This window comes from Pseudochaenichthys georgianus, chromosome 24 (genome assembly GCF_902827115.2).
Source record: "Pseudochaenichthys georgianus chromosome 24, fPseGeo1.2, whole genome shotgun sequence".
Taxonomy (NCBI): domain Eukaryota; kingdom Metazoa; phylum Chordata; class Actinopteri; order Perciformes; family Channichthyidae; genus Pseudochaenichthys; species Pseudochaenichthys georgianus.
This window is the reverse complement of record NC_047526.1, coordinates 1,677,391-1,696,459: the sequence shown is the minus strand read 5'-3', so window position 1 is coordinate 1,696,459 and position 19,069 is coordinate 1,677,391. Positions and strand designations below refer to the sequence as shown.

The window sequence follows — 19,069 nt, the reverse complement described above, 5'->3', positions numbered from 1 at the left end:
ACTCAAGTCAAACAGGGTCCGTCTGCTCTTAATGAAAACAATAACTCTGATCTCTATCAAACGTTCACAATCAGCCACGCCTTTATTCAAGCAGTGTGTGTGTTGTGCAACACAACGTCTCTGTTGGTCGCAGTGGGTCCAACTTGCTTACAGAGGAATGCATCGTATCATATAAACACAAGGCATATATAAAACTCCACGTTAATTGGGCATATGTCTACTGTAGCATATTCATTTCCCACAATAAATACTTTGAGTCGGTACTTGTTGAGATCAATGTGATCTCCAGCACATCAGGAGACCCCTATGATCTCTATTCTGATTGACAACGTGTGTGATCTGTATGACGACACCTGATGTGACCCAGTATCTGTAATACAAAGTGCTCTTCAGGTGTTTCAACATGGCTTATGCCACAATGACACACTGGTGGTCATTCAAAGTATGTTGAATAATGAATATTAAGTCTGATGAGGCCTGTTTTCAGTCTGTGCTCCAGCGCTGAAGGCCCTGCTCTATTCGCCATACTCCCCACGCACCAGTCTTGCTCTCTGAACCCAGCCTCTGTCTGTTCCCTCAATGCATTCATATTGACTTTACTGCCCACATTCATCAACTGAGGTAATGCTGCAGAGTGGGGGGTAGGGCTGAGCGATTCATCCATTTTAAATCTAAATAGCGATTTGAAATGATGCAATATCAAATCACAAAGCCTGCGATTTTTTTCATTTTTTATTTAAAAAAGAAAAGTGTTCTCGATGGTTTGGTGAAACAAAGCATCTGAGTCAGGTTAGTGATGCTCCATCACATGTTTCTATTACAGGGTGAGTCTTAAACTGAAGCTTGACTTTAAAGCAACCCAACGGAAGTTTCATGTAAGTTTAGTTCTTTCACTCGTAGCTCGGGCTGCGGGGTGCTAGAGACGGGAGCACGTTGATACGACCTTCCCAGCCGGAGATATGGCCGCATTTTACAATAAACTTCCGTTGGGTCGCTTAAAAACAAATATCACAAATCGAATCGCTGTCAGAAAAATCGCAATTAGATTATTTCCCCAAGTCGTGCAGCCCTAGTGGAGGGTAGGTGGATTACATCCAGCCTCAGGCCCAATTCCAAACCACACCCTACCCACTCCGTGTCGGAGCTTTGGGACGGCCTCCCCTCTCTCCGGCAGAAATAGGAAATGCCGTAACTATAGGTAACAACGGTTTCAAATCAGCATCTCTTGGACAACAAATTAAAATGTATAACTAATATAAAACTCCAAACATCTTTAATGGTGTTACTTTTTTGTAAAGCTCTTTTAGTTTTAAACCTGATGTTTATACGCTTCTTAGTTCTTGCAACAGTCTGTAAATATACACAACTTTATAATAAAATGCACACATTTACCTTTTTCTGTTAGCATGGCAGTTTATCAGGATGTTTGCTGGAACTACTTGTTAACAGCTTGTTTCCTGACGGACACACACAGTGTTGAGACCGGTCATGTAGTGCAGCAGGTGAAGTCAGCACCGCTGCAGACTTGCTGTTTGAGGGCTTGATAACCCACTCCCCCTCCACACTCGTTGGTTTGGAACAGCACTTAATGTGGCGGACCCTTGGCGCAAACTGAGGGGTAGGGTGTAGGGGGCGGTTTGGAATTGGGGCTATGTGTCCTTCTCATCTGTCTGCAAGAACTGCTGTGCATAATCAACCAAAACATGTGAGAGCTGCCTTCTCTGCAGGCCTCGTCCGTGACAACACACACCATGCTATGTTCCTGTTCAGTGGCCGGCCTGTTAACCCTGCCTCCTCCAGTAGATTGGGAAAACCCTTTGTCTTCCTTTCTCAAAAAAATCAATACAATTCAATGTAATTTTAACAATGATACTGTACTTTCAGGCTTATTAGAAATCTCTCTGCACAATCACATTGTTTCCTATATGTGCCTGTCTTTCAGCCCCAAGTCCTTCTCTCGCCTCTCGCTGTGGTTCTGATGGATGATTTGTGCGACACCTTCAAGCTTTTTTAACATATTCTTTTTTTTGTCCACATTCTAATGCACGTCGGAGAGGGATCCTCCTCTGGTGCTCTCTGAGGTTTCTTCGATTTTTTCCCAGTAATTTCTGAAAAAACTGCAGGGCTCTAAGGACAGAGCGCTCTAAAAACAAATGTGTACTTTGTGATATTGGGCTATAAGAATATAATCTGATCGATTGATTTGAGATGCTGTTTGTTCAACCTATTTTTAAAAAGAAGCCTCCTTGATCCAACCCAATAGAATAAGTACACACCTAAACAGAAACTAACATTCATCTACAACATTTTGAAATGTTTTACTTCAAAGCTCCTTGAGGTCATTGAAGGACAAATGTAATAGCACAATGATTGAATTAAAATATGAGTTCAGCAGCCAACAGCACACAGACACAGCATGCCTAAGAGTGAAATGGCATCCTCAAGTGGGTTGACCAAGGCAACAGTCTGTCCTGCCTGACCTGACTGATATGAATCCTGGTTAGCAGCTCAATAACTGCTCTCAATCGGCTCTCCCACGGTTCTGTCTCTGGTCCCATACTTGTATTACTCCACATGCTTCCTCTTGGCTAGCCCGTTAGCCACTGCATTCCTCACCACTGCTTGGCTGATGACACATAGATAGTTGTATTTTTTAGTTAAGCCTGACAACATGACCGGGCTGCTATTATGAAACAGATGTCACATCATTTGGGATGGCTAAATTCAGACAAAACCTAGGTGCTTTTTATTGTTCTTTGTATGTTTGTCTTTTAAGTCTCAAGAAAACCTGGGTGTAATCTTTGACTAGAATCTGCACCTTGAGCAACAATTAAATAGGCTTGTGCAAACACGTTTTTCTCACTAGGACCATGCTCTTTTACTCCTCACTCAGCCGGCAGCCAGGCTGCTAACTGAAACCACCTGTGGATCCCACAACACATTCCTCCATAGGAACTATTTCCTAGAGGGGAGATTTCAAGAAACTGTTTCTTTTTTTCCTAGCCAGGAAAATTGTATGTTGCTGTTCAGATGTATTTTCATTGTCTTAAAAGTGATAGACGAGTTATTCTGAAAGATGTGCCTGTTTTATTCCATGTGTTGAAGCAGAGTGATTGTTGATAGCAGAGCGTCAAGGTCGTGCCATATTGGTGTTCATGTACATGGTGTCATAATTAATGTATTATGTTAATGTTGTTGCTAAAACATTCTGACGGTTTATTTCTCTGTCTGGGTCAATGCGGAGCTCCAAGTCCTGCTAGAGGTTTTATTTCTTTTTGTATTCTTTTTTTTAATTAAGTACAGGCCAGAGACACAAACAAGATTTGGGTTTTATTACTTAAGTTAGATCTCTAGCAAGAGGCAGAGGTAGGTCTTTGCATTTTCCTGCTACTGTATGCTAAATAGATGAGGAATTTGTCACTAATCATGCATCTCATTGAGCATTCCCTACACAATCCATTTTAATCATAGGGGTTGAAAAGGGATAATAGACTTTCAAAAATCAGAACTCAGGGGTTTAAAAACAGTACGTCCTCCAATTTTATAATGCTGCCCACTCACCAGATGTAAAAGATGAAGAGGAAACCCGGTGCTGAGATAGCCAACTGCAGTTTACGCCAGTCTCTTATAAGGTACGCCACTTCTGCCAGCAGAATGTAGCCCACACCGAAGAAGTAGTCTGTGATTATTCCAGCCAACATCCGCTGCTTGGACCCCGTCCACTCCGTGCCTGCATGAGCCACAAACAGGACAGGGACACATGCATGACACTGTGTACAACAATAAAGAAACTACACGTAAAAGTAAGAGCATCAGCCCGGACCATTCGCCTACCCATCATCAGGTTTTCTTTCTCAGACTTTGTAAAGCTTGTCCAGTTCCCAACACTCACTGTTATTTACTGTTCCGAAGCCTTTTAGGACTTCTCATTACTAAGCGGGCCTTTTGAGAAGGAAGGTTGTTTTTTTTTGGTCAGGCTAAACCACTCCTCTTCAGACCGACCCAACTATCCATTCACCACCACCAGTGTCTAAACCCCAGGGGGGTTTCATCGGATCGGTTCTACCCTTCCGAATGATACTTCCTGCACAACGGGGCCTAATCGCCAAAATCACCATTACATTCATTTGTCAATCAATCAATGTTTATTTATATATTTGTGTATCTCTGCAATAAATATGTATTCTTACATCAAAACCGTCTCTCCTGATTGAACTGTATTAGGTTAGTTGAAAGCAATAATATTAAGTTGAATCTATTTTATCTTGATATTATTACTTTCAACTAACCTAATACATTTATGTGAAATCTGTTGACATAATACATTTGATTAAAGTCAATGTTTCAGTTTCTTCAGTGTATAATGAAAGCTTGAAAAGGACCTAGATTACGATAACATAGTAATAATTGTATTCTATCTGTATTGTTTTATATAATATATACATATTAGGGATCGACCGATATGGCTTTTTCAAGGCCGATACCGATTATTAGTAATCAAGGAGACCGATAACCGATATTTGAAACCGATATACATTTGCAGTAAAATCAGAAAATCTTGGTGTCAAAATGTAGAATAACACAAACTCCAACACAACTTCTTTGAAATGCATTTAAGCATATATTATGTTTAATTAACTTTTAAACATCTTACAACTGGTTTCCTCTCTGTGCCCTTTTCTTTAGTGCAGCCATCTGCAATGAGTTAGAGAGAGAGACAAGAAGTGGGGCTGCAGGCTGACATGCTTAACTAACAATAATGCTTAATTTATTATATCTGTCTATCTAGCATAAAATCCCAATAAGCTGCTAGCAACTGCAAAACACTAGTGCTAGCTAATGTTTTGCAAACTATTAAAAGTGAGGCTATCACAGTAGACCTAACGTTAGTCTCGTAGCCTCACTTCTAATATTGTGCTAAACATTTGCTAGATACATGTTGGCTAGCTAATGAGCTTCACATATCAACCTGAAAAACTGCGAGCCTTTACGGCCCCTACACACGGCGGCGTGCGTTGACTCTTCAACGCTTCTGTCCATTCACTTTGAATGGGGTGACGTCACGATTCGCCGAACTGCATTGTGGGAGCAAAGCGTACCTTTTCTCGCGGTGCTTTCTGCAAAAGTAGAGCAATGTTCAACTTTTGACGCTTCGACGGAGGCGTCAGCCAATCAAATCCTGTTTATGCAAATCTGCCAGAACAAGCGCTAGCCAATCAAACCGCGTGTATGCTGGGAGAGCCAGACCGCAGTTCATTTCCTCATATGCCAAAAAATGGAGGAGAAAATAATCGTAGCGGTAGGGAATCACCCGGTGCTGTATGATTAGGGGAGGAGGAGCCAGGCATGGAGGGAGGTGGCAGAGACAGTGGGGGAAACTGGTAGGTTTTCGCCTGTTTGGGGAGTTTATATCCAGTGTACTTCGTTTGAATGGACAGCTAGCAGGCATAGACAGTATTTAGCCAGCATGGAATGTTGCGTAAAATAGCACCATAGACTTTAATGTCATAAATGTTCATAATATAAAGTGTGACATGTAAAACCTTTTATGCAATTGACAGGAGAGATTCATGTGATTGGTTGTTGGTCGCGTTGCTCGCGTAAACTCCCCAAGCTCAAGACACTCCCACTGCCAAGCGGCAACGCACGCCGCCGTGTGTAGGGGCCGTACTCCGCTGCGAGATGCTGCACACACCCCCAACTCTGACTGACTTCCCGCGTCCCTGTGTAACTGGGAAACTGATAGAATTGGATCATAAGATCGTGGTGTTTTTGGAACTTCAGCATAGGGGACAGGGATGTTTATTGAACTTCGGTTTAACACATGTATGGCTCTGCCGCTCAGCGCTGCTGCTTGCTTCAGTCTGTGTCTGCGTTCTTTCGCACCTGCCTGAAGGTCCCGCCTCTCTGGCTGGCTCCCGCCTGGAAAATCAGATAGCGCTGTGGGCGGGACATTGCTCGTCTACACAGTGGTGACTGCAGCCAGAGAAACGTCTGCATCAGAGCCAAAGTTTTATCGGCAATTTGATTAAAAAAAAGGCAGATACCGATAATCGGTCAAATGCGGAATATTGACCCCAAATACATATACAGTGGAGGAAATAAGTATTTGATCCCTTGCATATTTTGTAAGTTTTCCCACTTAATTAACTTAAGGTGAACTTACAAAATCGGCAGGGGATCAAATACTTATCTCCTCCACTGTATATACGTATAGATACTACGCCCAAGTATATTTCATGACTCATTTAGTTTTTTTTTAAAAGTTATTATTATTTTGTATGTATTGTTAACGCAACACTGTGCAAATGTGGGTCTGCCTCACACAGGGTGACTGGCTGTCCAACCCAGTCTCACAAAAAAACGTGTAATAACTACGTTGGTCCACAACGTATGACGTAGTATTTCTACAAAAACGCCTCTGAAATGGTAAGATACCTACGTTTTTTTTCACCATTCATTCCAATGGCTGGCGTCTATGTCACGTGATCTTCAAATTTCTCCCTGCAGAAAAAAAAAACATGGCCGAACTTCGTTTTATTCTCGGCGGAAAATGCCTATTTTAAGATTAGTTTGGCCATTAAAATGCGTTTTGATGTCATTTGATGAGAGAAATATGAGTTGTTATTTCAGATTATGTGTGCAGTGGATGTACATGATCTTTAGTTTGCTAGTTATTACGAAGATTACTTCAGGAAAGTGTGTCCATACAACGTTTTCATTGTTACCAAGGTGGTTGCTCGGGACGCTGCTATCGATATTATTTCTGTTATGTTGTGTAACTGTTTAATTGTGTTATCTTTATTGCTACCCCCTTCCCCGTCAATTTATAGTGTTGGTCCACAGCGCAAACGTATTAGTTTAACAAAATCTGCATCTAAAATTGTGGCATAGATACGTTATTTTCCCCTGTGCAATTCTCCATTTACTCAACAATAACACATACTTATCCTTGTGTTTATTTATTTGTTTGATTAATAAACACAAGTTGGAGTCCGTCAGGACCGAGGGTCGGAGCAGCTCATTTGCTTTAGAGAATATTACACCCGGAAGTAAGTATTCTCTCCGCTTCGCTTGACAAACCCCGTGATAGTCCTCAAGCTCTGTGATTGGAGAGTGTGCTCCGAGGGTTACGCCGAGTGTCGAACAGCACTTGAAATGGGATGGAACCACGGCAGACTGTCCTAAACTGGATTTTAACGGGTCCGCCGCGTCCCCCCCTCCCCCACCCCGTCCCCAGAACTACACATGCTGGCTATTGTGTTTCGCAACATGTTCTCTATCTATGGCACGTCTCTACTGGGAGTTGTAGTTTTAAAAGACGTTTTCGTATTTCCCATAATAAGAAGTTGCCAGTATTAAACTGTGTACATCCCTGGAGGTTTAGGGGACAGGAAACACTCACATTTAAAACATATAATTAATAAATGGGTGAAAATTGCTTGTGCCCATAATGGGCAGTATTAATATATATACCCACACGCCAGCTAAGGTCAGAAGAGCTTTATTTAACAGCTGGTCTTATGTCTGTGACCCCTCGTGTTGTTAATTGATAACATTACATTACATTAATTGATAAGCCTGAAACATGCACTTGTCAAGGTTCAGAGGCACATTTTGCAAATATGGCAGTAGCCATCGATCAGCTTAAGATAAGATATACTTTATTGATCCCAAGTTGGAACATTTGCGTTACATCAGCATGTGTAACAGTTAAATATGCAGTGGTGTTTATTTGTAAATCATTTAGTATAATCACACAAATTCTGTGTTTTATATTTAATAATTCTGTGTTCTTTATTTATTGAATGTTCAATACCTAACAAGGCCGGAGATAAAACACTTGGGTCGCAGGTTCCTCAACAGTGCATTACAAGACATCTATCAATATGTGTGTATACTCCACCATTAAACTGTCCTATTCTGAACATTTCTTATACTATCTACATACATCTTATATAAGAGTATAATACATTATGTATAATATCAGTTAAAATAAGTGCTTCAACATAGTTAACATTGCTGGAGGTATACACAAAGTTTTTCATTCATTGCATAACTACACCGTTTGTGAATATGATATGTTAATAAACCTTAGGAAATCTTGAAAGGGATGTGCAAAATAGTCATTATATACAGTCTTTAATTAACTATTAGTAGAGAATAACGAGTAATGAATATACTTTATAGGGATCCTATTAATATCTAATAATAAAAATAATGAAATTCAATAACATGCTTTAACCACTAGGTGTCCCTTTATATCAGCTGTGCACCTTTATGGTGTAAATACAGCCTATCTACCAATTGGATCAACTATAAAAGTCAGCCGAATTAGTGTTGATACTGCAAGGAGACGTATTGTGTGAAAAGAAATATAAGATGTTGTTTAATTGTTGATATATTTATGATCCACGTCACGTTTTCAGTTCCTCATGTTTGTCTAGAAGTCTTCTCATCAGGGCTCTATAAATAGAGAACTGCGGCAGATATGTAATATGTAATGCAGCCGAACCGTGTATTACAATGCCGGTATGTGATGACTTTCAAAGAGAAAAGCAAGCACACTCGGAATAAAGTGTTTTCGGTCTGTTTCCGGTATTTGTTAATGACGATGTGATGTGAGATGTGAGACTGGAATTGCACAGGGGAAAATAACGTATCGATGCCACAATTTTAGATGCGGATTTTGTTAAACTAATACGTTTGCGCTGTGGACCAACACTATACATTGACGGGGAAGGGGGTAGCAATAAAGATTACACCATTAAACAGTTACACAACATAACAGAAATAATATCGATAGGAGCGTCCCTAGCAACCACCTTGGTAACAATGAAAACGTTGTATCGACACCATTTCCTGAAGTAATCTTCATAATAACTAGCAAACTAAAGATCATGTACATCCACTGCACACATAATCTGAAATAACAACTCATATTTCTCGCATCAAATGACATCAAAACACATTTTAATGGCCAAACTAACCTTAAAATAGGCATTTTACACCGAGAATAAAACGAATGTCGGCCATGTTTTTTTTTTCTGCAGGGAGAAATGTGAAGATCACGTGACATAGACGCCAGCCATTGGAATGAATGGTAAAAAAAACGTAGGGATCCTACAATTTCAGAGGCGTTTTTGTAGAAATACTACGTCCTACGTTGTGGACCAACGTAGTTATTACACGTTTTTTTATGAGACTGGGTTGGGCTGTCTACATGTGGTCTGCCTCACACAGGGTGACTGGCTGTCCACATGATGTGGCCTGCCGACATGGCCACTGTCATACAGATCATAAATCAAAGCCCTTGATTGGTCTGTGTGTGTCATTCAAGCTCGGGATAACCTCAGCTCATGTGAGGTAAAGGACTCTGGGTGTTTAGATAGTTAACTTAGTCTAAGGGTGCATTCACACCTAGTAGTCCGCTCTCTGGTGCGCACCAGACCACAGTTTGTTACATTGTTTCATTTTTCAGAAGGTTCGGTTTGCGTTCACACGGGCAAAACTCAAACGGACTATAAACTTTAAACACAAGTCATGTGCACGGAAATGCTGTTCAACCATTGGTCAGACATTAAGGGGGTACAAACGCGAATCCCGGCAATTTCTACCGGAGCCTCCGCCACGGAGCATCGGCACTTTCAGCAGGTTATTCTCATGCTGCTGTTAGTCTGGAGATCAACAGACACTAGCGGCCCGCGCATATGATTATATAATCAGACAACGTCCGTTAAAAAACATTATAGCACATATAATGAGACGTTTTTCCTTGTTCGATGTGAGGGTCTAAGGACAGAGGGTCTAAGGACAAAGGGTGTCGTATTGTCATACTGATATTCTGTACAAACTGTGAAGTCCACTGAGACAAATGTAACATTTGTGATATTGGGCTAAATAAATAAACATTCATTCATTACTTTTATGTAGGCATAGTTGACGGAGAATTTGTACTTAACTAAACAACCGCGGATGTCTTGAAAGACTCTTTCGCTAAAGATTTTGAAGATATCCGCGTTCTTGTGACACGTACATACTGCGCTTTCTATGTTTTGGTGCGGACTGCGTTCACACCAGCAATGAACCGCTCCAGAGTTCACAAGCAAGCGCTCCGAGACCACCTATTTTAGCGGACCAGAGTCCGGTTGTTTAGTTCACTTCAGAGGTCTCGGACTGTGTTCACACCGACCCAAATGAACCGCACCAAGCGGCTAAACGCACCAGGATTCGATTCAACCGGACTATACAAGGCAGGTGTGAACGCACCCTAAGTTATCTCAGTGGTTCTCAAACGGTTTGGTCACCATTTATATAAACACATATTTCCATTTGAAGGGGGAGTGATTAGTCAAATATGCATGCATAATACAAATAAAACGTTAAGTAGGTGAAAAAAGGTAAGATAAACTTTTAAAACTTGTTGAGAGCTAAAACTAGTCTTTGCTGCTGCCTCAAAGAGGAGCAGGGGGAGAGGAGGGAGAGGAGCAGGGGGAGAGGAGCAGGGGGAGAGGGGGGAGACAGGAGAGGCTGGTTCAGGAGCCCAGACACACTCACAACTATAAATGAACCAAAAACAAATAAATAAACAAGTTTCAGTGTTTTTTCATATTGGATATGGTATGTTATTGGTTATGGCCATGTTCTTATGATTATTGAAATGTATACAGTTCTGTTTCATATGGGTGTAGTCCAGTGGCGTAGCCAGGAATTATTGTGTGGGTGGGCCTGGAGAAATGTAGGTGGGCCAGGGGGAGACATATTAAGCATGGGTTCTGAGCTGAAACTTCATTAATGATTTTTTTTAATGCACTAATAGAACATAAGCATAAATTAGCAGTGAAAACAAAAAACATAGGCACGGCGGCCTCAGAATGTGTGTAGAACTGACATCCACATAGGGATGGGTATCGTTAAGGCTTTAACGGTACTACTACTTTTATCGATAGCGCTTATGCTTATGCTCCAGGTTCAGTACCAACCACATCATAAAGTACGCTGACGATACAGCAGTGGTGGGACTCATCAGGGACAACAACGAACAGGCCTACAGGGAGGAGGTGAAACATCTGACAGACTGGTGTAACACCAACAACCTGATGCTGAATGTCGATACAACAAAAGAGATTATTGTCGACTTCAGGAACAAAAAGCACTGTCACCCACCACTCACCAGGTTAGCTGCTTAGCATATATTACCATGGAGATCTAGCCTGCTAAAAAGAGAACCAGCTTCGTAGGACCGGAAAGCCGGAGTTTTCCCTGAATTTAGCCGGCTAAGCGAAAATCCTGCTTCGCAGTATACCCCCCAGGTTAGGTTGCAGGCTAAGAGCTCAACTCAGTGAAAGCACCGCCTGCTGACCAATCAGAGCTCAGTGTGCGGAGTTTAAAGCGATCAAGTCATATTACAGGAGAAAGGAAATACAGAAAAACTGCCGTCGCAGGAAAGACGGCCGGCAAAAATCACCGACTGTGTGAACGTGAACATGAATAGAATATCACCTCCATCTTCAGAGCAATCTGACTATTATAACATTAGCGTTAAGAAAGCTTACTTAAATATCGGCCACAACATAAGTAACCGGATCAGAGTACATTAAGTACAGTCCGCGGCATATCACTTCATAATGTATCATACATCTCCTTATCTGAGTCAGCTGAGCCGTATCTGGCCGTGCAACACTCACAGTGTCACATACTGTATGCAGAAGTATTATTTTAAGCAACACATAAGTTGACGAAACACTCGAGACAAATGTAATTGAAGTCAGATCGTGTTTTAGACGGGGCAGTGATATCATAAACCTGTTAATGCATTCAAACACTCTTTTTCCAGCTGTATTCACCTTGCAGGTGCAGCTATGTGGCTTTTATCCTGGATAAAGTGTTTAAGTCATGGATGTTTAAAGTTTAACTTCTTCATTTTTGACTAGTATTAAAGTTCACTTTTCATTCAGGAAGTATGACGCTGCGCTGTCAGTATGCTTCTCCATGTTTGTGATTGGTCGAATGCTCCAAATACCACCCCTTTCATGTGAACGCGCACCTAACTAGATAGGACACGGCTGGCTTGAGCGATCCACTTGATAACCAGCGTCGTAGTACAGTTTAGCGAGAGCGCGTATGTTTTGGATTAGGCCAACCGGCTAACTCAAACATATCCAGGTTAGGTTGAACCAGGTTCGTAGTATAGGCCCCTGGTCCACTCACACTACATCACTATTTAAGAAGGCACAGCAGCGCCTACACTTCCTGCACAGCTCCCCCCTCCCACCCTCACCACGTTCTACAGAGGAACCATAGAGAGCGTGCTGACCAGCGGCATCTCCATCTGGTCGAGAGACTGCAACGCCAAAGACTGGAAGTCGTGGATGGAGCTACAGAGCTACTAGAAAGACAGTCGAACCCGGTGCATTCCTCCGTCTGGATGTGGAGCACTTTGGCTAAATGTTTAGACACATTGCTCGTGTTACCGCCCTCACATGCTAAACTCTTATTCCACTTTTGGTAACGATTATTGTCCACATCGACACGGCTATAGTTTAACCACACCTCGGAGCGCGTTCTCTCTGCCATCTCCTCCGTGTGTGTGTGTTGCTGCATGTAGCAGCTGCGTGTGTGTAAACTGCCCCGCCCCCTCGCACACAGACGGGGATAGATCTCTTAAACGGAGTTGGCGACACTTAAACTGCAATGTAATGTTTGTGTAGCAATAATACATACAACATATATCGGGGGCACAGGTTGTTTATCCTTGACAGTCGCACAGTGGGCACACACTGAGTGTTTTCATATTCAGCAAATGTGTACACGCTAAACTGCAGACCTCAAGAAGAAATAATACTTTCATTCACTCACGGCAAAAGTTACTTTACTTACTATAAAAAGTCACGGTAAAAAAATGCACTCCCTATTCCATTGTCATGAAGGTGGAATCTAACTATATCCAGAATAAGTTTTATTGGATCCAGGCTAGAAACATGTTTATTTCTGCTGTAAAGTTGGGCATTTTAACATGGGGGTCTATGGGAATTGCTCCTTTTTGCATCCATCCCCTGTCGGCCACTAGATGAACTGCAGTTTGTGGCACTTCCTTCTGGGCTTCCCGGTTCTGCGCTATGAAGCGCTGATTGGCTGTGGGTGGGCCAGACGTGCATGTGGGTGGGCCCAGGCCCACCCGGGCCCACCCACAGCTACGCGGCTGGTGTAGTCTCTTTATGTCCCCCTTTGAGGTCCACCCCCACTTAAAATCACATGGACAGGTTCCTAAATACATTTACAATTTTATTTAAATAGTAACCCATCTCCATATGTTTATTTGTGTGTACTGTAGTAGATTTAAACTACAGGGCTATCACTACGGGCAGCAAAGCTGTAAATATTGACAAATAAATCCAGCAAAATGGCACAAAAAAAACTGGTAGTTGCCTGGCTGAGTGTATAATTTCCGGCCTGACTTATTGTCTCGGTCCGGCCCTGGCTGCACCTGTTCGCTCTGCCATCGCGTGAAGGGTCTGCTCACAAGCGACCAACAGAAAGGTTCATGTTAATGTTGCACGTCACCCCCCCAAGTATATCTCAGATCTGTGGGAAACACTGCCTTCTCAACAACTGTTCAGTCTGAGTTTAATATGATCCTAGTCAGGATACACTTTGTAGGGAATTATACATGTTGAATGGAACCACATGGGAATCCTGGTTATGAAAGGATTTATAGATGAGTTCAAGATTAGCACATTTAAAAAACTAAAACAAATCCTTTCTAAATAAAATAATAAAAAGTATTTATAATACATCTTAATTTACTTCAATTCAGGATACAAAGACAAGAAATCACAGATCACTTTAACTTTCTATAAGCCACTGACCTAGGACAAAGGCATTCATGATGACACCAGAGATGGATGTTCCAACCATGAAGCGGAGGGCGATGTAGACGTAGAAATTAGGGGCGAAAGCAGCTCCTACCCCAAAGACAGCCTGGATAGCCAGGTTAAAGAGAATGACAATCCTGCGGCCGTACCTGCAACAAGACAACATCTCCCTGAACTCGCCTTTTCCATGTAAACAAAAGCGGAAAACGGTTGTAACGAATAATGATCATGTGATGAAATAAAACCTTTTTAGAAAGTAATGCTGGAGTCAGATCCCATAAACAAGTAGCAAGGTTTTACTTTATCCATTCGATAGGTCTCTAAAGATGGATATGCGTCAACACACTTACTTATCAGCTAAGCTCCCGAACACAACAGCTCCAACCAGCAGGCCGAACATGTACACCGAGGAGCCCATGTTGTTCAGGCTGGCATCCTCACACACCAGGTCCCACTGCAAGGAAACACACACACACTCGTTTCAGACTGATCATTCATTATTTTGAACTCCTAAGGCTGACAATATAATCCTAGAAATTGGTTCCATAGAGGAAATGGAATATTTGAATCCTCTTTTTATCATCACCCACACACAAAGCAACATTTAAACTCTGCATTTAAACTTGCTGTGGACGCCTGTTTGAATAGAGCACTATCAATCAATCAATCAATCAATGTTTATTTATATAGCCCAATATCACAAATGTTACATTTGTCTCAGTGGTCTTCACAGTGTGTACAGAATATCAGTATGACAATACGACACCCTCTGTCCTTAGACCCTCACATCGTACAAGGAAAAACTTCCAAAGAAAACCCAGTTTAAAGGGAAAAATGGGAGAAACCTCAGGGAGAGCAACAGAGGAGGGATCCCTCTCCCAGGACGGACAGACGTGCAATAGATGCCGTGTGTAAATTGAAAAGATAATACATTTGCAACATAGGTAGTCCAAATGTTTGGAAATGCATGTGTGTATAATAGGAAGATGAATCCACGAGGATATCCATCCAGGACCTATGATCCAGGACCACAGCCACGACTCAAGATCCAGCGCTCGCGATCCAGGACACAGGACCGCAGGATCATCCATGACTCCGGATCCCAGCGTATATAGACACCAAAAAGAAAGACATTTGGGGAAGCTGGGTTAATCGGAACATGAGTGTACACGGGTATAGACAGAGAGAAGGAAGAAGTAAGATGTCCCCCGACAAACTAAGCCTATATCAGCAAAACTAGGGGCTGAATCTAATCAGCCCTAACTATAAGCTTTATCAAAAAGGAAGGTCTTAAGCGCACTCTTAAAAACGGATAGGGTGTCTGCCGCCCGAACACAAACTGGAAGCTGATTCCACAAATGTGGAGCTTGATAAGAAAAGGCTCTGGCTCCCATTGTACTTTTAAAGATTCTAGGAACAACCAACAACCCTGCATTATTGGAACGCAATGCCCTAGTAGGACAGTAGGGTATAATGAGTTCTTTAAGGTAAGATGGCGCCTGCCCATTAAGGGCTTTGTAGGCGAGAAGAAGAATTTTAAATTCTATCCTGTGTTCTATAGGGAGCCAGTGTAAGGCAGCCAGAACAGGAGTAATGTGGTCCCTTTTCCTAACTCTGGTTAGTACACGAGCCGCAGCATTTTGAATCAGCTGAAGCGACTTGATTGACTTCTTAGTACTCCCTGATAATAAAGAGTTACAATAATCCAGCCTAGAAGTAACAAATGCATGGACTAGTTTCTCTGCATCGTTTTGAGGCAAGATATGCCTGATTTTTGCAATGTTACGTAGATGGAAGTAGGCGGTCCTTGAAATTGATTTTATGTGGGCGTTAAAGGATAAATCCTGATCAAATATAACACCAAGATTCCTTACAGTCTCACTGGAGGCCAAATTAATGCCATCCATAGTTAGTATGTCTTTAGATAATTTGTTTCGTAGATTCTTCGGGCCAAGTACAATAACTTCAGTTTTGGTCGTGTTTAACATCAAAAAGTTTAAGGTCATCCACGTTTTTAAGTCCTTAAGGCAGTCTTGAATTTTATTTAGATGATTAATTTCATCAGGCTTGATTGATAAATATAGTTGAGTATCATCCGCATAACAATGAAAGTTTACAGAATGATTCCTTATAATATTGCCTAACGGAAGCATATATAATGTGAACAAAATAGGTCCGAGCACTGAGCCCTGTGGCACTCCATGGCTAACAACTAGGTCACTAGTGTCTCCTCGGCTGTGTGAAGGAGAGGGTGAATAATGATGGGTTCTAAGGGGCATTTCCTTTTGCATCATTATTATAATAAGATTTCAATTTAAGTTTCCAAGAAGGGGTACATTCTTGAGCACATTTGATTTGTGTCCCCAGTAGGATGACCCATTTCTGTTGTGAACATTCTTTGAGCCCAACTTGATGTAAAAGATGTCGTCATCTAAAGGGCCTTTGCACCACCTCCTCTATTGCAGTGTTTGTCTGGAGAAGTTTTTCCGAGCACTGCCCTCAAAGTTAAAAATATTTCACTCTGACCTTGATTGCCGCTGACCTTTTGATGCACAACCAATCAGATTTCAGCTGTGCTAAGCAGCACAAGCTAGCAGGGAGGGTAACCATAGAAACAAAACTTAACAAGCTTTTTCTCATTATGAGGAAGAGTGCACAGGGAGCTAAAAGCAAACCGTGCCTCTTGTGAAGTCAGCATATTAACTATCCAACACTTTGGGAAAGGTGGTGAAAGGGACTTCCTGAGCCATGGAGTTGTGTTCTTGTTGTAATAAATGCACATTACATGGATCGAACAGCCTTTGTTCTTGGGGCTGTACAGATACTTGCTCTGTTGGACAACCATCAGCATTATATTGATATAAGAAGCCAATCCTGGATGGCTGCAGAGCTGCACACATCTTCAAGTGCCACAGTGGAGGACGGCCAACCCCACACTAACGTACAAATAATTCCTTTATTTCAAGGCTATGCTGACAAATACAGAACAGAACAGTCAACACTCACCGAGGACAAGCCAATACACAAGACAACCCGACAAAGAGAGACAGAAAACCCAGAACTTAAATACACCCAGGACTAATCACATAAACACGAGACAGGTGAGGAGGGAGGAGAAAACACATGGGTACCAGGTGAACACAATTGGGTAATCAGAGAGGGAAACCGACAGAAAGCAAACAGGCAGGAAACGGGGGTGAACACTTTACAAAATAAGAAACCCAAAGATAGAAAAGGACACGAAAAATACTAACACAGACAAATCCTAACAGTACCCCCCCCTCAAGGGACGGATCCCAGACGTCCCAAAACAAAAAACAAAAATCCAAAAACTCAAGCAGGGTGGGTGGAGGGGGTCCGGAGGACGGGACTGAACTGACCGCCCAGGGGCAAGGCAGAGGACCAGGAAGGGGTCTCGGGCGGACGGCCCGGGGGAAAGGCAGAGGACCAGGAAGGGGTCTCGGGCGGACGGCCCGGGGGTAAGGCAGAGTCCAAAAAGGGGGATTCGGGCGGACGGCCCGGGGGCAAGGCAGAGGACCAGGAAGGGGTCTCGGGCGGACGGCCCGGGGGTAAGGCGGAGTCCAAAAAGGGGGACTCGGGCGGACGGCCCGGGGGCAAGACAGAGTCCAAGGTGGGGACCATAGAGGGGCGAAGGCAGCGGCAGGAAGAGTCAGGGGGCCGGGCCCGAGGGCGAGGACCGCTGCACTCAGGGGGCCGGGCTCGAGGGCGAAGACCAGACAGCTCCGCAGGCCGGGCAGGAAGGCGCTGACGGGACAGTGCCGGAGGCCGGGCAGGACCCGGTGTCGGAGCTGGTGGGACAGGCCTCGGCAGGATCCCCGACGGAAGAGGACCAGGACACGGGATTGGCAGGACCCCCGGCAGGAGAGCAGTCGGCGGGGCTTCCAACAGCACAGGACAAAGGGTTGGCAGGACCCCCGGCAGGAGAGCAGACGGCGGGACCCCCAACGGGACAGGACAAAGGGTTGGCAGGACCCCCGGCAGGAGAGTAGTCGGCGGGGCCTCCAACGGCACAGGACTAAGAGTTGGCAGGACCCCCGGCAGGAGAGGAGTCGGTGGGGCCTCCAACGGCACAGGACAAAGGGTTGGCAGGACCCCCGGCAGGAGAGTAGTCGGCGGGACCTCCAACGAGACAGGACAAGGAGCTGGCAGGACCCCCGGCAGGAGTGTAGACGGCGGGAACGCCAACGGGACAGGACAAAGGGTTGGCAGGACCCCCGGCAGGAGAGTAGTCGGCGGGACCCCCAACGGGACAGGACAAAGGGTTGGCAGGACCCCCGGCAGGAGAGCAGACGGCGGGACCCCCAACGGGACAGGACAAAGGGCCGGCAGGACCCCCGGCAGGAGAGCAGTCGGCGGGGCCTCCAACGGCACAGGACAAAGGGTTGGCAGGACCCCCGGCAGGAGAGTAGTCGGCGGGACCTCCAACGAGACAGGACAAGGAGCTGGCAGGACCCCCGGCAGGAGAGTAGACGGCGGGACCCCCAACGGGACAGGACAAAGGGTTGGCAGGACCCCCGACAGGAGAGTAGTCGGCGGGGCCTCCAACGGCACAGGACTAAGAGTTGGCAGGACCCCCGGCAGGAGAGTAGGTGGCGGGACCTCCAACGGGACAGGACACAGGGTTGGCAGGACCCCCGGCAGGAGAGCAGTCGGCGGGACCTCCAACGGCACAGGACATGGGGTTGGCAGGACCCCCGGCAGAAGAGTAGTCTGCGGGACCTCCAACGGCACAGGACCTGGGGTTGGCAGGACCCCCGGCAGAAGAGTAGTCTGCGGGACCTCCAACAGCACTTCAGTAGGGACTTTAGATGGGACTAGAGAAGGGACTAGGAAAGTGACCTGAGGAGGGACTAGGGAAGGGACTACAGAGGGGACTAGGGAAGGGACCAGAGGAGGAACTAGAGAACGAAACTCGAGAGGAGACTCGAGAGGGGAACTAGAGAGGGGACTTGAGGAGGGACTAGAGGAGGGACTAAAGGAGGGAACTGGAGAGGGGACTCCAGAGGGGACTAGAGGAGAGACTAGAGGAGGGACTAGAGAAGGGAACTTGAGAGGGGACTCGAGAGGCGAACTAGAGAGGGGACTCGAGGAGGGACTAGAGGAGGGACCAGTGGAGGGACTAAAGGAGGGAACTGGAGAGGGGACTCCAGAGGGGACTAGAGGAGGGACTAGAG

At 44.4% G+C, this 19,069-nt stretch overlaps 1 protein-coding gene across 1 annotated transcript in view; it reads right to left on the bottom strand.

Annotated features, from left to right (window-relative positions):
* LOC117440228 (solute carrier family 22 member 13) overlaps positions 1-16,719 on the bottom strand; it is a 43,990-nt gene extending 27,271 nt beyond the window's left edge. The window contains exons 1-4 of the mRNA XM_071202021.1: positions 16,660-16,719; positions 14,225-14,349; positions 13,869-14,023; positions 3,562-3,730 (exon numbers count right to left, since the gene is read on the bottom strand). Of these exons, the coding sequence (XP_071058122.1) occupies positions 3,562-3,730; positions 13,869-14,023; positions 14,225-14,349; positions 16,660-16,719 (509 nt within the window). The remainder of the gene's footprint in view (positions 1-3,561; positions 3,731-13,868; positions 14,024-14,224; positions 14,350-16,659) is intronic.
* Between the last annotated feature and the right edge of the window lie 2,350 nt (positions 16,720-19,069).